Source organism: Ips typographus, linkage group LG2, assembly GCF_016097725.1.
Source record: "Ips typographus isolate SLU linkage group LG2, UJ_Ityp_2.0, whole genome shotgun sequence".
NCBI classification, from domain to species: domain Eukaryota; kingdom Metazoa; phylum Arthropoda; class Insecta; order Coleoptera; family Curculionidae; genus Ips; species Ips typographus.
Window position 1 is genome coordinate 21,840,473 of NC_138423.1, and position 22,777 is coordinate 21,863,249.

General features: G+C 33.1%; 1 protein-coding gene across 4 annotated transcripts in view; it reads right to left on the bottom strand.

The window, feature by feature from the left end:
- LOC145725686 (nephrin-like) overlaps positions 1-22,777 on the bottom strand; it is a 226,191-nt gene that overhangs the window by 97,454 nt on the left and 105,960 nt on the right. For 3 of the 4 annotated variants that reach the window (XM_081974530.1, XM_081974527.1, XM_081974526.1), the window contains exons 2-4: positions 8,864-9,029; positions 6,095-6,303; positions 1,464-1,580 (exon numbers count right to left, since the gene is read on the bottom strand). In XM_081974530.1, the coding sequence (XP_081830656.1) occupies positions 1,464-1,580; positions 6,095-6,303; positions 8,864-9,029 (492 nt within the window). Of the gene's footprint in view, positions 1-1,463; positions 1,581-6,094; positions 6,304-8,863; positions 9,030-11,790; positions 11,968-22,777 lie in introns of those variants that run through there. The other variant, XM_081974529.1, reaches the window with a different exon arrangement.

The window sequence follows — 22,777 nt, forward strand, 5'->3', positions numbered from 1 at the left end:
AAATTATTATTTTTTCAGTAAAACTTTGACATCCTGTATCTTCGTTATTGTTCATATTTCGAAAAAGTGTCAAAGGAAAAAAAACCGTATTTTTTGAAGTCCTATTCGCTGGTGAAAGGAAAGCACCAACTTTGGAATCACCCTGTATATAATATAAATCGCCATTAGAAAAGGGATGAAAAATACTAAAAATGAGCCAAAACTTGCTTGTTTAGCCTTTCATGTTAAGAGATGCTGAATATCAAAAGTAGTTAAAAAAACCACACTTCACATCACTCTTTCAAGTTTTTTGAAAAATGACAAACTTGAAAGCGATTTTTTTGTCGATATCCCTTTGGTGTGCATTGGAACCCTTCTGGAGCAAAATAAAAAAATAACCTAATGGCACTCCTAACAAAAAATAGTATTTTTCCAGTTTTTGAAAAGTTTAAATTGCTTATTTTACATAATGTAAGGTCCTTTGATATCACAAAACAACTAAAAACTGTCACAATGAAAAAACAAGTTCTGGAGTTTGTAAGAAACAAAAATAAATTACAAAACCTTCATTCAAAGTTTATACGCAAATCTAGGTAAACTTAAATTGTGGAATCAAATGTTTAGTGAACGTAAGTAGAAAAGTGACTGTCGAATTGAGGAATAAATATTTTTGAAAAACTCTCATAAGCACAGTTAGAATGTTATTGTAATTGTGACGATTGTGGGTTCGTTCTGGAATTCAGTGTCAGTCATTGTGAAAAAATGGTGAATGGTAAGTTGACTGGAAGCTTAATAATAATTTACAAAGATCTAAGTAACAGTAAAAAAAAAAACTGATTTAAATCTGATCAGTCAATACATAAAAAAAAGCGGAATTAGTGACTGTAATATGAGTCACTGTTTAAAACATTCTAGTTTTATTATAGAATATGCTACCTTAAATCAACGTTTTTAGTATTGATTACAACCAAACGACTGTTGAGATAGACAAAATATAGAAATAAGAGCCTAGAAATAATAACCTATTTTAAAGCTCTTAGTTGGTTTGAATGTGACAATTCCGGTGTAAAATATCACGGTCAAAGCTTAAAAATACGTTGGTGCAATCGACCCTAAATAAAACAAATATTGGTAGATTGAAACGTTCTCAAGCTTCAACTCTCTCGAAATCAAAAGGTCGTTGGAGGTGAAGCGTAGAGCTGAAAATTCGATCAGCCAACGACTTAACCGGGTTAATTAAATGTTAATAAAGCCGGGGCGGAAATGATTGATTTCCTAATTAACGGGCTAGCGACTGGAGTGTGCCTAATGCTATTGCCCGCTACACACCAAGCCTAAAAACCCTACTTTCCATTTTCGGGATGAAATTTACAATGTCGGGCAATCAGTTTAGGATCAAGACCCATAAAATATGTGTTTGTCCAGCCGAGAATATACGACCGATAAATAATTGGCTTATGCACCGGACAAATTTGTTTGCTTACCTCCAGTTGCTTCGCAAGTAATGTTGACCGAACTGCCTTCGTTAAACGGTCCCAGTTTGTAGTCTTTTATGTGATTGTCGTTGGAACCCTCAATTATTTTCAGCTTCTCGGTGGGAACTGCAAATAAAAAGGGCGGTAAAATAGTTTGAAGGACACTTTGGAAACTATCAAATGGGAAAGTTCCGGGCGGCTCTAATGCAATAAATCTGGAAGTTATTAATTGTCCACTCCATTATAACGCTTGGACGATAAATCAATTAGGGCGGGAACTAAAGTTTCGGATTATCATAAAAGTGGAACGTTACTCGTGAAGTCCTGCAAGTTATGCAAATTCACGGTCAAAGAGGTTGGAGAACAATTAAGCAACGGTATTGTATAGTGGAGGGAGATAATGGACAGCAGTTTGATAACTTTGAAAGTTTCTGGCAGAATGGAGGAATTTCTAGATGAGTCTTTTATAGCTCTAACTATTGAAAATCCAAAGTTATAATCTGAAACTCCCATTGTTGGCAAAAAAGAAAAGTTATATGTGCAAGATTGTATTTTTAAAGTGTTACTTTTTCAGATTTTAAAGAATGTGTTTCGGATTAACTCATTCTCCGCCGGGTGTTAAATTTTAACTTGACTTAATACATTAAGAATTTTATTTTTAATCTTAAAAGAGTCACGTGACCATTTGCGACTTAAAATGAGTCACGTGACTTAAAAAATATCAATCTAAACCTGAAAACTGTCAGGGGACGTTAAAGATGAGATTTTAACCTTAAAAATAGTAACATGATTCAATATTTAAAACTAAAAAACAGTCAAGTAATCTTCAGAATCAGTTTTGACATTACAAAAAAAAAGTAACGTGATCTTGAAAATTAAATTTGATGATTGAAAATACCTAATATAAACGTAATTTTAAAAATATCAGTTTAAACTGAATAAGGGTCAGGTTACCCTTCAAATAAAACGTTGACATTTAAAACAGTCACGTGACCATTTTCACCTTACAAGGAGTCACGTGATTTTCCGAATCCTTTTTGACGTTAAAAAAAGGGTAGTGTTTAATAAATTTCATGATTGAAAATATGTCACGTGCCCATTTTCACTGTAAAAAGTCACGTGACTGAAAATATCAGTTTAAACTGAAAACGTTCACGTGACCCTTCAAATAATATTTTGATCCATTTCGCCTGAGCATAACTCAGTTATATCTACATCCTCTACAAGATTTTATTAAGGTATATTTGCCCTTAAAGAGCTCCCTAAAGAGTTATAAGGCAAAAATGGACAGTTTACCAAACTGCTTTTAATAAACTAACTCCATTTCGACTGAAAAATAGGCTTATGTTATCACTGTTAATGTAATGTACTGTTAAGATGTGACATTTCTTGTTTTCCTCATTGTACTATTTCAATATTTCTACATCCTCAGAAAACCTAATGAGAAATATTATTTATATGACTTATTCTATTCTCGTATACCTGTTCCCTGATGATTTATAGTGTATTATTATTAAGTTTTAAACTTTGTTCTATCGTACTTTTTAAATTTAATTAACTTCAAAATGCATGTTATAAAACTCTGAAAACTAAATGGTTTGGATGACTAAAGCTAACTTTTGCGGTTACTTTATGAATGGAATGTTAATTTTCCATTTCTTCCACAAACATTCTAAAACATTCATTCCGACTAAGTGCTCTAAAAGACCAGCTTCCCAAAACGAATCCAGGAAAGGAGACTAATTTAAATTTAGTGGACGTGAGTTGAAACTATGTTAGCATTTGTCCCATTTTTCACCGCGTAATCCTTAATTTATGCATTTGTCGTGTCCGGCGGGATTTTAAACATTTTATACCGCCAGTACAGCGCGCGATAAAGCTCTCGACATCGAAAGTTTCCGATTATGAATTTTAAATGTACCGCCTGTGTTTCGTTGATAGGAATTTATGCTCCGCACCTCTTTACCGCTAAATCCCTCAGAAATCTAAAATCACAAGAGAGATTAATTGCCACTTTTTGGAAAGTTAGTTAACGAGTTTAATTATCCCCCAAGCTTCGGTCGGGATTGCACCTGGTTAACTACTTGATGAATGTTATTAGAACTGGTTCGGAATTAAAACATTCCCATTCTAAAAATTGCCCTCGCGACCCTCGTAAACCTTTCAGATAAACTTAGCCGGTGGACTGAAAAAACTAGAAATATTTGACTTTCTTCATTACAATATGCAAATCGCAAAAAAGCCATAGAAATAGACCCGGTCTCTATACGGCAGGACCGGACTGTATCCACGTCACTTTATGTCCAACACGGTCCAGTTAACATTCCGTCTAAACGGAAATTTATAGCGGCCAATTAAAACTCGCATGCAAATTTCGACATTGGCAACAATTCGATTTAAAACAAAGCAGAAGAGGAAAATACGTGCTTGGAGTTTTTTTTTGTGTTTGTTTCGGTGTTTTATATAGGAAATAGATTTCGGGTAGTTAATCAATTCTATGCAATTTAATAGAGTGATGAGGGACACGAATTATTCAATAGTGATGAAACTAAAATGCAGTTATTTAGTTGTTTGACAGTTTGATTTCTTGATAATATACGATTTTGAGTTTCTCGTTTTGAACCATTATTTTAATTTAAATTGGTGACCTGTAAGATGCAGAAATTCGGGATGATTACATGCTGCAGCTGAGTGCCTCCTAATGGCTGTCCAGCAATACGAATTTCTTTTCGTAACAATATTTCCATACTTGCTTGCCTGTAGTCCTAGTCTTTAAGTAACTTTTATCTTTCAATGTATTTTGTAGATTAAACTCTATTTGTACAGATAACATAATAAAAGTGATCGTTCTTTCCAGCGGCCAAAGAAAATCTAATATCAAAGTTCGTGAGGCTTATAAAGGGCTGCAATTAATATCGTGCAGAGTTCCCAATAAGCTCATTAGGTGAAAATTAAGCCTTATAGTGGTTTAGGCTCGGTTTTATCGATAGTTACGTGCCCGGACAATTTTATTCATAGCAGTTAAACCGATTTCGGGCGGATAACCTTGTTAATCGCCGCATTGCAGCGAACTATGGCCGCCTCTAAGCACGAAATTGCTCACGTGTGCTTCCCTTCTTGCGCAAAGTTAATATTTGATTTTCTATTAGCAAGGACTTTATGATTTAATTAAATGCCACTATGCAACCAGTAATCTAGATAAATTATGGTCAATTTTTTTTAAACTTTACTAACTTTTGGTAAGCTGAGTTAAGTAATATTCACATAACATGCAGTGCATTTGTACTGCTAATGGTAAGTGCACTGCAAGAAGTAGACAAATGACATCATTCACAATAAACTCAAAATTAGAATTAGAAAACAGGAATCAGGTTAGAATTTCAGAAACACAAGACATAAACGTCATACTAATAATCGTAACCATCGTCTACACTTCGACTATTTGTTTCAAAAAAGATAATTAGGTACAAACTAAACAGACATTCATAAACAAATACAATAAAATACGCATTTGTCAAACGTCTGAAATGGCTCTCCTTAATGGTTGCTTGTATTAAGATGGCAAAACTTAAGAGTAAAAGCTAAAAGCTAGATAGGTTTTGCATTACTATTAAGTTATTAATCCCACAGTATACAAGTATGAACAGTACATTAGTTTATAATGTACCTAACCTTTAGCAGTACACATACCTTACCGTTGCAATAGCCATAAAGTTTATGTGAATGATGCTTTAGTCATGTTAGCTAGTTAAACGAGTGGTAAACAAAGAAAAAAACGTTGCCTGATATAAGTAAATTAAAATTGTTTTGGAGACTACAGATAGGTATATGACATTAACAAGCGAAATATACAGGGTGTCCCATTAAAATACGTAGCAGTTGATATTTACTTCAAAAAAAAAATATATGTAGATCTTTGTTGTTTTAGAAAATTGCTTTTTAATACCACATGAATTTTAAAATCATGTATATTGATTATTTATTAGCTTTTACGGCCATATTCTGCTCGTGTACAACACATTAAGTATTCAGAGGAAAGCGTTAAGGGTGATTTTTCATACAGAATTTAGAGCAGATGTGCGTGACAAATTCATTGAGTATAGACTTAAAATTACCACCACATTGTATACACAGCAATTTGGATTTATCGTAAAAAAAGTCAGTTCAACGCAAATTTAATTTTTAAGGTTAATTTAATAGATCACAGAGCTCAATTAATTGAGCATTTGACAGTAATACACAACTTTAGAACAAGCAGTAAATATTCAACATTATAAATGATATGACAGCTATGTAAAAAAATATAGCTGGTATGTCAAAATATCATTATACCAATGTATGCTGTTGAAAAAATTCGTTATGTTAAAAATTTCGAAAATGTGTCAGTTTTTTGAGGGTGTCAGAGCAAAGCATACAGAAATTCAAACATAATTGGTGTGTCAAACTTCAATAAAATAATTTTAGGAAGGTTTTCAGTAGTATTTTAGAAGCCTCTGGCTTTTCCGAGATGCATTTAGACGTTTCTGGATCCTGGCAACTTTTAAAAAAAAACATTTCTAAATTTTTCAGTGATCTCTCATAGATTTAAAAACTTAAAAAGTCTGATAGATTTCCGGTATGCATATAAATTAGTAACTTACTGATAACTGACAGGTTGACTTTAATATTTCTGGTTGGAGTCTGCCTAAAATCCACTCGACAATAATAAACACCCCCATCATCTTCCTTCACCGAACTAATTAGCAAAATGGCGGGTCTGTCCTTAAGACGAAACGTGGCCCTTTGTCCCAGAATTTTCTCATCTTTCCACTCTTCCGCGTCTACTATCGGCTTGTCCCTGGCGTCCAACCTAAAACAGAAATAGTCCTAGAAAGAAGGTTATATAAACGAAACAATCAATCATGTTTTCCCCTTTTTCCTCCCACTCGGGCTCGTATACATTTTACAAAGAGCGCGGAAAGTGAAAACCCTTTCAGCCCCTATTATTGTTTAGAATTACAATGTAACATGAAGTTAATTAGTTCGGCGGCTTCATTATACGCAACTAACTACAGGAGGAGGGTGGCTTGGTATTTTACTAGCGCAATTCCACTGTCGATTACTGATCCTGGCAGGTCGGGAATGAAATTAGGTTAAAAGCCAAAAAGGCGATTTATGTGGCCGGTAATAAAGCTAATTTGCTGGGGGTAATTTTCCTTAGGAGTGTACTAAAACGTCGGGTCTATTGTTCCCAGGATAAAAGTTTCATGTCCTCGATTGCCTGGACACTTAAATGAAAACTCTGCGGAGAGAGAACTTCAATTACGAGAGCCAGCTGGATACTGGAGTGGATTTTCTTCGAATGCGGTGGTTCTGACACTTGCAAGTCTCAGTAAAATATCTCCTTAGTCTTTAATGAATTTTTTAACAGACTAATATAAGAAAGACTAGACAATTTGGAAAAACTGAATTAACAGCGTTTTTCCAGGTTGTTTAAACGATTATGTAGTATAAATTGTTGTGTAAGTATTTTTCTGTAAAAATCAAATTCGGAATTTACTAAACCAGTGAAAATATGTTTTTGGAAAAAAAAACACATTTTAAACTTTGCTGTAATCGTCCAACTATAAAAGAGAATATAAACCAAAAAAAATACAATTTTATGTTCTGAAACCGAAAAACGTTAAGAAAACAACGTGGTAAAAATGAGTTTTTTATAAGGCAATTTAATTTTTATAAACTTTCTAAAAGTTATACAGGTCTGCGTTTTTTTGTTGAACGTCGGAAAATGGAAAACCTAAAAGCCCTTTAAGGGAGAGAGACTCATAGAATAAAAAATATGCTGCAGATTAGTGTAAATTTTTTAGTTTGCTTAATGACAAAGCTAAATGGATATAATAATGTATGGACTGGTGAGAGCAAATCATCTACAGTGTGTGTAAAATATTTCACAACCCCAAATTATTTGAAGTAGTACCTAAACTATTAAAAACACGTCTTTCTCAGTTTTTTCCTTCCAAAAATTCCAATTCATAATTCGATGATTCTGTTTTTGGAAACCGTCATCACGATTAGTTAGTTATTGGTAATAAAATTTCCACGACAATATTTTCTTGTTTTGACAATTAAATTTTTTTTTTTTTTATTGCTTTATTGTCATTTTTAATTTGAAAAACGAATTATACAGTGTGTCCGTGATAAGGAGGGCTACTATGGGGATCTTGAAAACGGTTAGACGTACAGATTTGATTAAATAAGTAATAATAAAATAATAATATATAAAACGTAATTTTTTTTTTGGTTTTTGTAATATTTTGATAAAAGTACCATATTGGTACTATCTCAATGAAATTCCTGTTATAGACCAATTTAGTCCTCAGAAATTGAAATCCGGTATCAAAATGACGCTCTCGTACCATTTTTGAGATTACATTGATTTTGTCATTTTTTGAGTTTTTTATAAGGCAATTTAACTTTTATAAACTTTCTTTCTAAGAGTTATACAGGTCTGCGTTTTTTTGTTGAACGTCGGAAAATGGAAAACCTAAAAGCCCTTTAACGGAGAGAGACATAGAATAAAAAATATGCTGTAGATTAGTGTAAATTTTGTAGTTTGCTTAATGACAAAGCTAAAGGGATATAATAACGTATGAACTGGTGAGAGCAAATCATCTACAGTGTGTGTAAAATATTTCACAACCCCAAATTATTTGAAATAGTACCTAAACTATTAAAAACACGTCTTCCTCACTTTTTTCCTGCCAAAAATTCCAATTCATAATTCGATGATTCTGTTTTTGGAAACCGTCATCACGATTAGTTAGTTATTGGTAATAAAATTCCCACGACAATATTTTCTTGTTTTGACAATTAAATTTTTTTTTTTTGATTTGTTGATTTTTTCCATTAAAATTATGTTTGCTTTATTGTCATTTTGAATTTGAAAAACGAATTATACAGTGTGTCCGTGATAAGGAGTGCTACTATGGGATCTTGAAAACGGTTAGACGTACAGATTTGATTAAATAAGTAATAATAAAATGATAATATAGAAAACGTCAATTTTTCTTTGGTTTTTGTAATATTTTGATAAAAGTACCATATTGGTACTATCTCAATGAAATTCCTGTTATAGACCAATTTGGTCCTCAGAAACTGAAATCCGGTATCAAAATGATGTTCTCGTACCATTTTTGTCATTTTTCCTACTTTATTTTCAAAAATGTGCTATTTTTTTAATGTCATTTTAAGAAGGCCAAGATTACGCAACTTTTTTTCCATTTAATCAAATCTGTATCTCTAATCGTTTTCAAGATCTCCTTAGTGGTCCTCCTTATTCTGGACACATTGGATTCTTGTGGACGTTAACAGTTACAATAATAAAATTATTAAAAAGTAAAACTTCTTAACAGAATATTACAAATACTTACGAAAATATTGGAATTCTTTTTTCTTTAGCATTAGGATCGCTTCTGTTCTTCACTTCTTTAAACCAAATCACAATGTGTATCCGATCGTTCATGACTGTCGGCTCAATATCGCAAGGTAGCTTTGCCACTTTTCCTAATACAGACTCGACGTCATGCACACTGGTAGCTGCAAAAAAAAAAGACCAAAATTACCATTAAACCCCTAAAACGTCCGCAAGGCGCTGAAACACCCTAAATTCTCGTTAATATTAATTTGCGCGAACGTGACTCGAATACTTTAAAAAGCGCCCTCCCCCGAAACCAATTTCGTTATTGTGACAGGCCTGACGGGAATGTAACCGAAAAAGTTTTTGTTCTTGCCGGGTTTATGCAACAATTTTAAACTAATTTAAAGGCGGTCGGGATGCAATTCAATTTGGTCGTTAATGTCTGAAAGTTTGAAGGAGCAGTGTCACAAGACGACTATTATGGGAGTTGTGCTTTAAAAAAGGCCTTACCACGAATATTTTCTTCTTATGTTCCACTGTCCACATGAGGAACGATGTTTTCAACAACTTCCAGTAAAAAGAAAAAATAAATTGTTACTATAATCGGTTTCCCCAGTCAAAATAAAAAATATTTTAATAGATTATAATTATTTGTTATTTCCGGATTTTAATACATTTGTCAGTCTCTTTCTTTGTTTCTTTAAAGATGACAAGTGTCCAAATTTGACATGTGCTAACTTAGTTGCTATGACAGCTACTTTCAACTAAACAAAATTTTTAAAAAATGACGATTTTTAAAAATATCACAATTTGACAGCTCGTAACTTGGTTCCTGCGACAGCTAAGATATTTGTTCTAACGCCAAAATGTAGCCTAAGACTTTTGTTTTCTTTTGTCACAACAGAGTTTTTATGAAAAAAATAGCAATATCTGAGAGAACCGGCCTAGAACATAATTGTGTGCAAGTGCATTTTTCATCAACTTAAATTGTCACGAAAGACGTAATATGTTGGAAAATTGGTGTAATCGGATTCCAATTGTTACGTGTAGTTGATCCTACAGATTTTTAAGTAATTTTGTGTTTTTCTTCTCTCTTCAAATTTTCTCCTCTTTATCTATCTCTTTTTTTTTTTGTTAACTGTCATTGCTCTTTCCCTATGTTCTTTAATTGTCCTCTCTATTTCAGTTTCTTTCAAGCTGTCATCTTTTTTATCTTTCTTTAAAAATGACAGGTGTGTTTGACATCTTGAAATTTTATTCAAACGTCAAAATATAGCTCATAATTTCAGCTTTTTTTTTTATCTCAACATAAGTTGTCATAATTTGACAGTGCATTTTTCATCAACTTAAATTGTCCCGAAAGACGTAATATGTTGGAAAATTGGTGTAATCGGATTCCAATTGTTACGTGTAGTCGATTCCACGGATTTTTAAGTAATTTTGTGTTTTTCTTCTCCCTTCAAATTTTCTCCTCTTCATCTATCTCGTTTTTTTTGTTAACTGTCATTGCCCTTTTCCTATGTTCTTTAATTGTCCTCTTTCTTTCAGTTTCTTTCAAGCTGTCATCTTTCTTCTCTTTCTTTAAAAATAACAGGTGTGACATCTAGAAATTTTATTCAAACGTCAAAATATAGCTCATAATTTCAGCTTTTTTTTATCTGAACACAAGTTGTCATAATTTGACAGTTCCTAACTTAGTCCCTGTGACAGCTAGGAAGTTCGCTCAAACGTCAAAATGTAGCACGTAATTTAAGCTCTCTTTCACCTGAATACAACTTTCTTTAAAGTCACAAATAAGCGAGATTTTTGATCGGAAATAGTACAGAAAACAAGCTTTTAAAATATGTTACACTTTGACAGCTCCTAACATGGTTTTTGTGACAGTTAAGAGGTTCGTTCCAAGGTCAAAATGTAGCACAGGATTTCTGCTTTCTTTTGTCATGACAGAGTTTTTATGAAAAAAATACTAATAAAACGGAGAACACTGTTGTGTACGCCAAACTTAAATAGAAAACTTTAGTAATGGGTTCCTCATGAACTGTCACTAAAGGGGTAAATTTCGAGTAGTAAATTTAAAATCTAAAATCGTCAGGTATTTTGCTCTGATAAATATTTTTTCCATATTAAAAATTCCCCGGAAAAAATTTGCCCCAAAATCTCTTAATCTGCCAAGCCAACATTTTTACAGATTTCTCTTACAATTAAACGTTCTTATACATTGTTTAGCCAGATAGAGACAGATTTAGCTCAACTTGAATCATCAGAGACGCTAACTGAATGCGTTTTGCATATTTTTTTGGAAATTTACGTGTATGTAAAGTAGCTAGTGCGATAACCCCCGCAGTTGATAACTTAATAATTCTTCTTCTATTTTACAAGCAGCAGAAAAAGAATGTTTTTCAGGTATTGGCAAAATTTGGTGCCAAAATATTGAATTTTTTAAAGGTTAATTTTGCATGTTTTCACTAACATTTTGTTAAGTTAACCAACACTAAAACAAAAATTGCAACTACATTTATCGTTGATGGTAAAGCTACATTATTTAAATTTCCTCAGTAATTTTACGTTCCAGTAATTCCTGGTACAATTCCTATAAAAGCTGAGAAACAGCTTCTTATTGAAACTCTATCTCCCGTTAATTTTACTACTGTTGCAAATGCTGTAAGAAAAGCATTCATTAGAGAGTAAAATGAGAAGTGAAAGCCTTAAATTGGAATTTTAGACTCAAATTCAACTTCATCAAATTTGTGGCTAAACTCGGTAATGACTATAAGCATCAAAAAACATCTTTTTTTTTAAGAAATAAGTAGATTAACTGACTGATTTATGGAATCGTTTCTACTCAAAACGATTGTTTCAGAACAAAATCGCACATCTAATCGACATCTTTTGTCTGCGTTTCCGTTTCGTTTTAACTTGGATAAATCCAATAAAGCCTACCTTTTACTGCTGAGCCGAATTCGACACGGGAAGGCGTCACCAAAAACAATAGAAACGTTTCAACAAATAAATCCCTTCTAGCGCAATCTCGTTATTTATGTTTAGGGTCGGCAAACGTTAAACAATCCAACAGGTCAATACGACTAAGTGCAAACCAAATATCGGGCAAATGGCTTATCGCGAAACGTTTATGTACTGGGCTCGAAACCTGTAATTTCCGATTGATGCAGCCTTTACGGTTCAATTTTGCAGTTTAAAGTACATTTTCATCAATTACATTCGAATTTCAGTTGAATAATCAGCTAGTTGAACATCAACCTTTTGCGGTCACCAACATGCACTCAGCAAAACCAAAGGTCGTATGACCATTAACTGGAAACAGTTTTATCGATACTTACCCTGCTCTAGCCAACAGTGAATGAATTCCACTTATTAGATAGAAAATCTGGGTAGGACAAGTGACGTAAACAGCCGGCAAAGAGAAATAATAAAATTTAATCGAACGAGAAATGGCGTAGACGAAAAGGTCCTTAAAGGCGTCCACTCTCGGTTCTGACTGAAAGCAATTTCGACGCCGGAAAAATGGAAATACTTAAAACTACGTTATAATGTGAGAAAAATTTCGCACGCGATGGATTTATTACGGCACAGTTTTTTGTTTATCTTAGGCCTTATGTGTATATAAAACGGTCGTTAAGTAAATTGGCGGGAAAATATCTTTCGCAGAGAAAGACGTAAATCTTGAGTGTTTTCTTTTTTACGAAAAGGACAAAATAGAAATATCACACATTTTTATGACTATAAAAATGTTCCTATACACCAGTTTTTGGAACATATACTTATAAGCTGTTAAAGTAAAAATTCATAAAAATCAGCAAAGAAGGAAGTATGACACACTATTCACTTTTCCAATTTGCAAAATAATCTCCAGGAAGAATTAACTAGACAATTTCCTGCTCTATGATTCTCTTCAGCATATCTATAAAATAAGATAAATAGAGAATTCCTTTAGGACGTTTTGATTCCCTACTTTACTTTTCACTAGATGTGCAGTTCTTCTCTCTATAATAATCAAAAAATATCAAACTTTAGACAACGTTTTATAAAATTTTCAGTTGAAATCAATTCTGTTTGGTTAACTTGGTCATTATTCAGCTGAAAGCCTAAAATACACAAAATGCTGTTGCAAAATTCAATTCAATTAAAAGAGTTCAACCACGTGATCAAGACACGTGGAAATTGAATTACGGTTGAAGTTTGCATGGAAATTCGAGCTGATTCAATGGAAATGTAAACTCGATTACCATTAACAAATAAAAGGTCAAAGTGCACTTTCTCACACGTTTTCCTCTTATCAGGATTCTCAATGAGGAAGTCGGAGTTAGATTGACTTTTCCTGATATCTAAGACTTTAAATTTAAAATAAGGATTAAATTCATTCCTGTAATTTTGTCAGAAATCAAAATTGATATTTTCCTTCATCACAAAAATCATTTGTTAGACAAGAAAAGAATTCTTTGCCTACTAAAGCTAAAACGCAATACAATAATTTATGTTCCTCCCAATTGCCAAACTATACTTAGCCTATACAGAGTGTCTAATTATAGTTATTGCTGTCTTGCAAACGGTAAGAGATACGCAAATGGTGAAAAAGTTTACGATTTTTGAATCTTTTAATATCCGGATTACAGACATAACAAAACATAAACAAGATTTAATTCGGATTTTTTCTTCTTTCAAAATCAGTCCCAAATTTGTTAACATGAGTAAAGTTTAATATTTTTCTCTACACAGGCCAATTTCCAATTTACTGGAAATGTAAAAATCAAAGACAACCATCATGAAGCTTGACCAAAAACTTTAATTGTTGGTTTTTAAGGCAGGTTTAAAGACTACCGACAAGGGAATGATTGACAAGCCAAAAACTTGAAAATTAACATGATAGTCCAATTAAAACACAATTTTTTGAGCTGGAAATGTAGGAAACTTGAATACAACCCTTAATTTTTAGGTTTTAAGACAGATTTTAATGCAACGAACTACAGGAAACAGTAATCAAAACCTTGCAAGTTGGCAATATTCTATTTGTAACTTTCTGAGTCACTTTTCCACATTTCAAAGTTTTCAGACCACTTTATACTGATAAAAATCAAAAACAACAATCAGTAAACTTGACTAAAACCCTTAATTTGTGGCTTTTAAGAGAGATTTTAAGACTACTAACAAGGAAATAATAGTCAAAAACTTGCAAATAGACTTGATAACATTTGCAAGTTTCTGAGCCAATTTTCTTTATTTCGAATGCAATTTCAAAACTTCCAGGCCACTTTTTAAACTGGAAACGTGTAAATCCAAACATTCTTGATAGTTGACGAAACATCAAAATTTTTTAGTTCAAAGGCAATTTTTGAATGCTACAACAAGAAAATGAGAGTAAAAAACTTGAAAATTTGCCTTAGTAGTCTAATTGCAGGTTTGTGAGGCAATTTTCAACACTTTATATGCAATTTCAAAGCTTTCAGACCTCTTTCTGAGCTGAAAATGTTTTATAATCTCTAGGCACAAATCATGAATGTTGAAAAAATTTCTTATATTGATTTCAATTTGATAAAATATTCAAAGCCAGTTTTTGAATGCTACAACAAGAAAATGGGAGTGAAAAATTTGAAAATTTGTCTTAGTAGTCTAATTGCAGGTTTGTGAGGTAATTTTCAACACTTTATATGCAATTTCAAAGCTTTCAAACCTCTTTCTGAGCTCTAAATGTTTTATAATCTTAAGGCACAAATCATGAATGTTGAAAAAATTTCTTTTATTGATTTCAATTTGATAAAATATTCAAAGGCAGTTTTTGAATGCTACAACAAGAAAATGAGAGTGAAAAACTTGAAAATTTGTCTTAGTTTTCTAATTGCAGGTTTGTGAGGCAATTTTCAACACTTTATATGCAATTTCAAAGCTTTCAGACCTCTTTCTGAGCTGAAAATGTTTTATAATCTTAAGGCACAAATTATGAATGTTGAAAAAATATCTTATATTGATTTCAATTTGATAAAATATTCAAAGCCAGTTTTTGAATGCTACAACAAGAAAATGGGAGTGAAAAATTTGAAAATTTGTCTTAGTAGTCTAATTGCAGGTTTGTGAGGTAATTTTCAACACTTTATATGCAATTTCAAAGCTTTCAAACCTCTTTCTGAGCTCTAAATGTTTTATAATCTTAAGGCACAAATCATGAATGTTGAAAAAATATCTTATATTGATTTCAATTTGATAAAATATTCAAAGGCAGTTTTTGAATGCTACAACAAGAAAATGGGAGTGAAAAATTTGAAAATTTGTCTTAGTAGTCTAATTGCAGGTTTGTGAGGTAATTTTCAACACTTTATATGCAATTTCAAAGCTTTCAAACCTCTTTCTGAGCTCTAAATGTTTTATAATCTTAAGGCACAAATCATGAATGTTGAAAAAATTTCTTTTATTGATTTCAATTTGAGAAAATAGACGGTATAACTTGGGCGGATCGCGCTCGTATTAATGAGACAACGTTCGCCATCGTGCAATATGGACCGCATATCCACCCTTGTGTTAAAATGTACTATTTTTCAATTAATGCACTAATTAATAATAATTATAGTAAATTGGAGGTGGTTTTCTACAAATTATTTACGAATGGAACAATCATGCAACCGGTACAATTCTGCTATCAATGAAAACCGTATAATAAGTTAAATTTATATCAACTTTGATTTATATGAACTTTGACACCATGAAGTCAATCAAACAATTTACGTAAACTTTTGCATTATGGTTAGCAAAATAATAATTTAATTGTATTTGCAACAGTATGCATTAAAGCAGTTTATGCTGCATATACCATGTCTCAAGTTCAAAATATTTCTAAACTCATTGCCCTGGTTACTTTTCAAGTATTTTGTTATTTCATTAAACAAGCTCTCTCTGCTGAAATGCATCCTAAATTAAATCCAGTTAAAAGTTACATCTGGAATTTGATGCTAAGCTTTCCGCTCAGTAATAAAGAATCTCTTTGGAAATTCCCCGGGGCGCCAGCTTACCAATCGCCCCAGTCATTACAACAAACAACCCCAATAATTGCCTTTGTTTTTAACAATGACAAGATCGAGTCATCCCACTCAAAGGGACGGCACCTCCTTAAATTTAATGGCCCGTTTTAGTTGTGGGGAATATTCGGCGTCCGCAAGATTATTTACTGGCGCCATAACTAATAACTGTCGCTGAAGTTTTAACGGCAGTTGAACTTCAACGGGGGCTGTTAAGAACTCGCGCCATGTCAACTAATTTTGGAATTACTAAGGACGTAAATCTGAGGTCCGAAGGGTTTTTACCTCACTTAGTCAAGTTTCATAGTTGTGGCGTTAATTGAAGTGAAAACAGACCGATCGATGGCTAAATGGATCATTTTAACGCCAGAACCGAGCAATATTCGCGGTTGCTGATTAGTTTCGAATTAGAAACCGGTCAGCGGGATAATGACTTATTGATGGTGTAAAGTTTTGTCGAGTTGTCTTGTTCAGACTGGAGTTGGTCGATTCAATGAGTTAATAGTTGGTCGGCTCTCGATATTCCGGTTGATAAATTAGTTTTTGTGGGCGCTCAAGTTTTCTACCCCAACAGACTGGATGAATTAGCGCCAAACTATATTTTATCCTAACAGCCCAAATAGAGAGCTAAACGCAGATTATTACTGGACCGTAAATAACGGAAATGAAAAACGACCGCGCTAATAAGGCTCCGGAATTATTATCCGGAAAAATTATTACCCCCGGTCGGTAATCTTCTATAGATTATTATCAGCTTTCCGGTCAGCATTTTTAATAACTCTCCCACCAAATTTTTGGCCATAAACCCAAACCGTCCCTTTCCCAATTTCGCGTCGCAACTGCCGTTCCAATCGGAACAAAATCGCCTCATTTAACGCGATTGTCGTTTTTCTCGAACGAGTTGGCAACAGTTCGCGCTTTAAGAAAAATAAAGCCAAAGTTATTTGAGCGAAAAAAACGGGCGCGCGTTCACCTTTAACCGAAAACTAACGAGCCGTTTAAATTACCAAACCGCAATGGAATAACCTCGAAACCGCGGAAAATTGATGCAACGCTACCGATTTCCCGACTTTGTTGCGGCTTTTTCGAGCCAATACATGTGCCCGAAGGCTCTTTTAATTAGTTTGAAACTTTTCAAGGTACTAATAACTAACTAGACTACGCTTATCTACAACGCAAATACACTCTATTTAGGAATCACATAAATTGGAGTCAAATCTTGACTTGTTGTTAAATTTTGACTTTTTAAAGGTATACTAACTACAAAAATTTTAATTTTTAATCAGGTGTAATAACGTTATTTCTTATGTGTAAACCAGGTGGAAAGATGAAAATTACCTGCTTTTACTTTCCACCCGGGTGGAAAGTATGGTCCATTTATTTTCCCGTGGCGGTTACGTCATCATTTGCCTTTCTTGTCTATTACATGCGTTCCGAGCGCGATAGAATTTTGACGCCATCTAGTCACGTCGGCAATGAATCAGGACGACAATTGTTGACAAAAAGTAAACAAAGAGACATTTTTTATTTTTGATATAAATTTTACAATATTTTATGGAGTATTTTGATTTAACTTGTTTTTAATTGCGATACTACGTGTGAGACTAGATAATGTGTGTGTGTTTCGGTAGTCAGTTTTGAAAATGCCACCTTCTTAATACACTTTACAACTATCAAGGGGCCCAGTGAAACATTCTGAAGGAACTAGAGTTTGTGGAACAGAAAAGGATGCCTTTTCTAATAGAAAACACGGTCACAATGAAACAGTCCATATATTTACTTACTCCCAAGAAGAGTTTTTACAAGAACACTACAAAAACCAAGTTTATTCAAGCCAGTGGTTCTCAAAGAAACATGGATATAGAGTAAAGGTGTATTTAGCAGAAGCTGACAAGGTGATTTGACCTACTAGGTAGTACCTTTATTTGCCTAATCTGGAGTTTGCTTATCATGCTTTGAAAGGGTCCAAATTTAAAAAGTCCCATTATCAATTGCTCTAAAAGACTTAACAAAAGGTGTTTGAAACTATGGTTATAATGGTGTTGTCAAAATCCATATGCAGCGTGTTGAAAAAACAACTTTCTAATAAGTTTCAGGTAATATTAGAAAGATACAAGTTACTTAATACATAAATTTGATCAAATACCATTATTTTGCAGAATTAGCCCTTATAAATTTTGCTGTATCTTCTCTGACTATAAGGCTAGAAACAGATGGTGCTACTGTTAAATACTTTTCCATCAGATAGTAGGTTAAATTACTATTTTAATTGTTATTTACACATTCTGAAATATACAAATAAAATCTTTAAGAAGTACACTCAAGTTTCTTGTTTATCTAAGAAGTCTAGTTTTCTTCATAAACAATCATAAAATTAGATAATTTCTTTAACTGAGGTACCTACTTGCTCTTACAATAAATTGAACTGATATTGAAAAAACATGTTAAATAAATCACACAACAAAACCAAATTGATATGTATTTAATGCTGCTAAATTTACAAAAGGAAATAAATAAGCAATCTATATCACAAAACCAAGAAGCAAGTTCTTAAAACACCAACAATTCTGTTATAAGTTAAAACACTGCTTTAGGATTCAATAGTCCCCAGGATACACACAATGCCTTTCCTTTCTTGCAAATTTTATGGAATAATTCTTGAAACGTTGGTATTGGGCTGTTAATGACTCGTTTGAATGCACCTATTTGTGATGTTCTTTCCAGATAATTTAAATTGAATGTTGTTGTTGTTCTCAAGCCAAAGTTTGATTGGAACATTCCGCCTTTGTTTACTACCAAATGTTGCAAGTTTTCCAGTTTGGTGAAGAAAAATCTTGTTTAAACAAGTTGTTCTTCCACTTTACTGTCTCTAAACAAGGAAGTTGACTTAAAATTATGCACATAATATGGGACATACACGTGACTTAAAATGACAGTTAAAAGCTACTGCCTTAATTCGAGATTGAGCACTGTTAGGTCGCATTTTTTGAGTCACAAGATGTTGTTAACTGGGTAATGGCCAAAAATGTCCCGAGATGTTGACCTAAGCAACACCTATTTATGTTAAAAGTAACCCAAAAAAAATTGATCAATTAGAGACTACTTAAAAATTTCACTTTTTTGTAGTATAGTGCATTTAAGTCAGAGTTTTTTCTATCAACCAAAAGCCAATAAATTAAGTTTTTCTAATTATGGCATATAAAGTGACACTTTTCAAAACTGATTAGAGTGACAAAACGTTTTACTTTATGTAACTAGTTACATAAAGTATCACTTTATGTAACTAGTTATGAAATGTTCATTTCATCACTCCCTGTTTTTATGCATTTCCGTAGAAACATATGGGCGACATCCATCATAACATGTCGTTGTCACTGTTTATACAAGGGGCTATGAAAGTGAATATTTGTGTTAAATCACTTTAAAAGATGGTTTTTACCGCTTATTGGTCAAAATTAGAAAAAATTATGTATGCAACACGTTACGAAAATGTCTTATTGTGTAACTCATTCAAATTGTAGGACCTCGCTGCGCTCGCCCTACAAACATTCATTCGTTACACAAAATCGATCTTTTCGTAACTGGTTACATAAATAGCTATTAATGATAGTCCAAACTGCATCAAAATCTATCGTTTAGTTTAGAAATGGCAAGGTTTTAAAAATGACCCAAAAAAAATCACTGTTGATATGTTAAAACACACTAACAAATCGTATATCCTAACGGACGTTACCAATTCGGTGGTTTTGGACAAAAATGTAGTAGTTATTCATTAATATCACAACCAGAAGAACCAGTCTAATATCTTATAGAATTAAGTTTGAGGTTGTAAGTCGATACTAAGAAATAAACAGCAACTGATCTATTGGGGTAGAGAATGTTTGTTCTAAGGATGACAGTAAAACTCCATTCTGAGTTATTTACTCCGGAGATTATTGTATGTCTAGTCTTAGTTATCCCGCGGGGATATTCGTTCCGGCTCTTTCAGCGTTTACTCGTATCCATCACTTTCATTTAAGAAGTAGCGACCGTTATTTGCGGTTTCCATTGTGTGACAAGAAGCATTTTTCTCCAAAATGGTTACCCGCCAGCCTTGAGATCGGTCAACTGCCGAGACACTTTTTTCATCCCCCCCAAAATATTTCCATTTGCGTCAGACGTTCTCACGAATGAGAGATTGATAAATATTTACAGGACCCGAGGTGACGTATTACCGCAAATAAAATTACGATTTCAAAGCAAAACCGAATGTATCGACACATAAAGAGACTGGCTGGAATAACAAAATTGCAATTTTCGGTCGGTTGTCTATTTACCGGACGGTCTAATTGCCGCGATGTTGAACATTCCCAACTAAATATTCCCACTGCAAATTGTGCCAATTTAATGCGATACATGAACATCCCCGCAATTACCGTCGATTAATTGAAATGCGCCGTCGAATGGAAATTATATAAACTTTCAGGAGAACTGTGGAAAAGTTACTAGGTTGTTACGCAACACTCCATTTCATTGAAGCACGAAATTCAAACCTCGATGGCGCTTTTATAAACATTGCGTTACACTGAAGCCGAGGCTTCACGTCGCCAAATTGCTTTTAGATACAGTAAAAGCGTAGACGCCAAGAAAGCAAACAAAAACAACGTTGGATCGAATTTTGCATGAAAAATTCCGCCATATTTAAACGCAGCAATATCCAGCAGGATACGATATATTTGTTGGAGTGGGGCGAAGCGAATGTTGTCGGGCAAAAGCAGAGTCGAGCGTCGTAAATTGCGCAAATGGCCTCCTAAAATATAAATAAAATGCACATTAGTGGAGCTATCCGTCAGTGGTTATGGTTTATATGAGGAATATGGGCCGTTTTTCTGCACGCATACTGCTCAATTCTGATATTTGGCAAGACAAAAGAAGTTGGAATGTGAAACTTATATCGAGATTTAGGGGATAAAACAGTGTAGTTTCTAACAACCGCGTATGTTAAAAAAGACAAAACATATTTTCTTAGTTTCACTAAAAAAGTATTGGCTTTATGAGGTAAAAATTAAGTAAAAAATTTGTGTTTTTGGAGGGATGTCACATCTTCTGGATTACTTGTTCAACGCTCTAAATCGTTTCAAATTCTCTATTTAACACAAAACTACTAATGGAAAACAGAACTTTCATTAAATGTTAACATAAGAACACCGGAAAATTTAAGAAATTGAAAGCAGATTTAAGTTCCTTCTAACTGATGGTATGTATTTGGAGATTGCCAGATAGCTTAAGACCATAAGGTAACTACAATAAAAGCAACAAAATAACAAATTTTGGAAGGTACTCTTTTTTAATATAACATCCGCATTTTTCGACATACATTTTATAATTATAATGGGCCTATCCCACATATCATAAATTTTTGTTTTAATGACTGGAATCGAAAGAATAGGGTCAAAAAACTAATTTTTCATATTCTTGAAGAAAAAATTATGGTCGTAAATGTTCCTACATTAGTTTGAATTTGTCCATTAAATTTAAAAGATTGTTTTGGCGCGCATGTGACGTACGTAATTCTGGGCGATTTTATTGGCTGTTGCACGCCATCTGTTTCACTTCTTGTCGCTGATTGGTTGATAGTGTAGTACGTCACCGGCGGCGGGCGTTTTAAACATGAGATTAATGTAGTTTTTATCGTCATTTTTTTTCTATTTAGGCTTAATATTTTTGAAAACAAAAAAATACGGGTATAATATTTTCAATCCGTCTTTGTAATTATGAAATAAAAAAAAATTGTGGGACAGGCCCATTGAATTAATGATCTTTTAAGTTATTCATGATTGATCAATTTTTGGTGGAAATACGTATATTAATTAATTATAATCATGAATCAAAGAAGAATCATAAAATGTTTTAAAATATGTTCACAAAATATGTTGTTAGCCTACAGCACATCAGGTGTAGGATTTTTTTGTCAATTTGATACACACATTCGTTTGATACAGACATTCGTTCAAAAGGTGTTTGCAATTTGCATTGCAATGCTGTCAAACTGACAAATTCTATAATTTTGGTTCGAAGGGTGTTCGCATTGTTGCCAAACTGACAAATTCTACCAATTTGGTTTCAAGTATTTTTCGTTTGTGGTTATATGACATATTTGACATTGACAATATTAACATTTGATGTCGTGTGAAATTCAATATTCAATATTTAATGTTGTTGTCTTGGTTCTTTGTTGACTTGACTTACTTCCACATATTTATTATTTTATTTTATTTACTAAGTTTATTATTGTTATTATCGATATTTGAGAGTTTTGAGTGATCATGCATATAGAAATCAACAAACAATATCAAACGTGAATTTTGAGGTTATGTGTTGATTAATTTCAGTCTTCTCCTCCTCATCTCTATTTCTTCCCAAAACGTTCCTGAAGACGTTTTCCTACCCCAAAAATTTTAAATTTTGAAAAGTTTCCTCTGTAGAAAGTTTTTGCTTGCCCTACTCTAGTTTAAAGTTTTAAAGTGTCTTTGCAATGATGCCAAACTGACAAATTCTACTATTTTGGTTCGTATAGTGTTTGTAATAATGTGACAATGTAGGTAAATTCTGAGTTTGAATCCGGAATTTAACTAACTGCCTAGTTTAAAGTCGGAGTTTAGTTTAGTTTCCAAGTTTGAAGTAGAAATTTAATTAATTTTCGAGTTTGAAGTCGGAATTTAAGAAAAATAACGTCTGTGGTACTTTTGCGACTTCGTAAATTTAGTATATTATATTTTATTATACAGGGTGGTCCAGTTTTAAATGTCAATAATTCACCAATCGATAGCCCATCAAAAAATAAGTTGACACACATTATGTCGTTTTCCTGAAGAACGCTTCCTAAGGAAAACACAGACCTTCAAAATTCAGTTTTGAAAATCTTT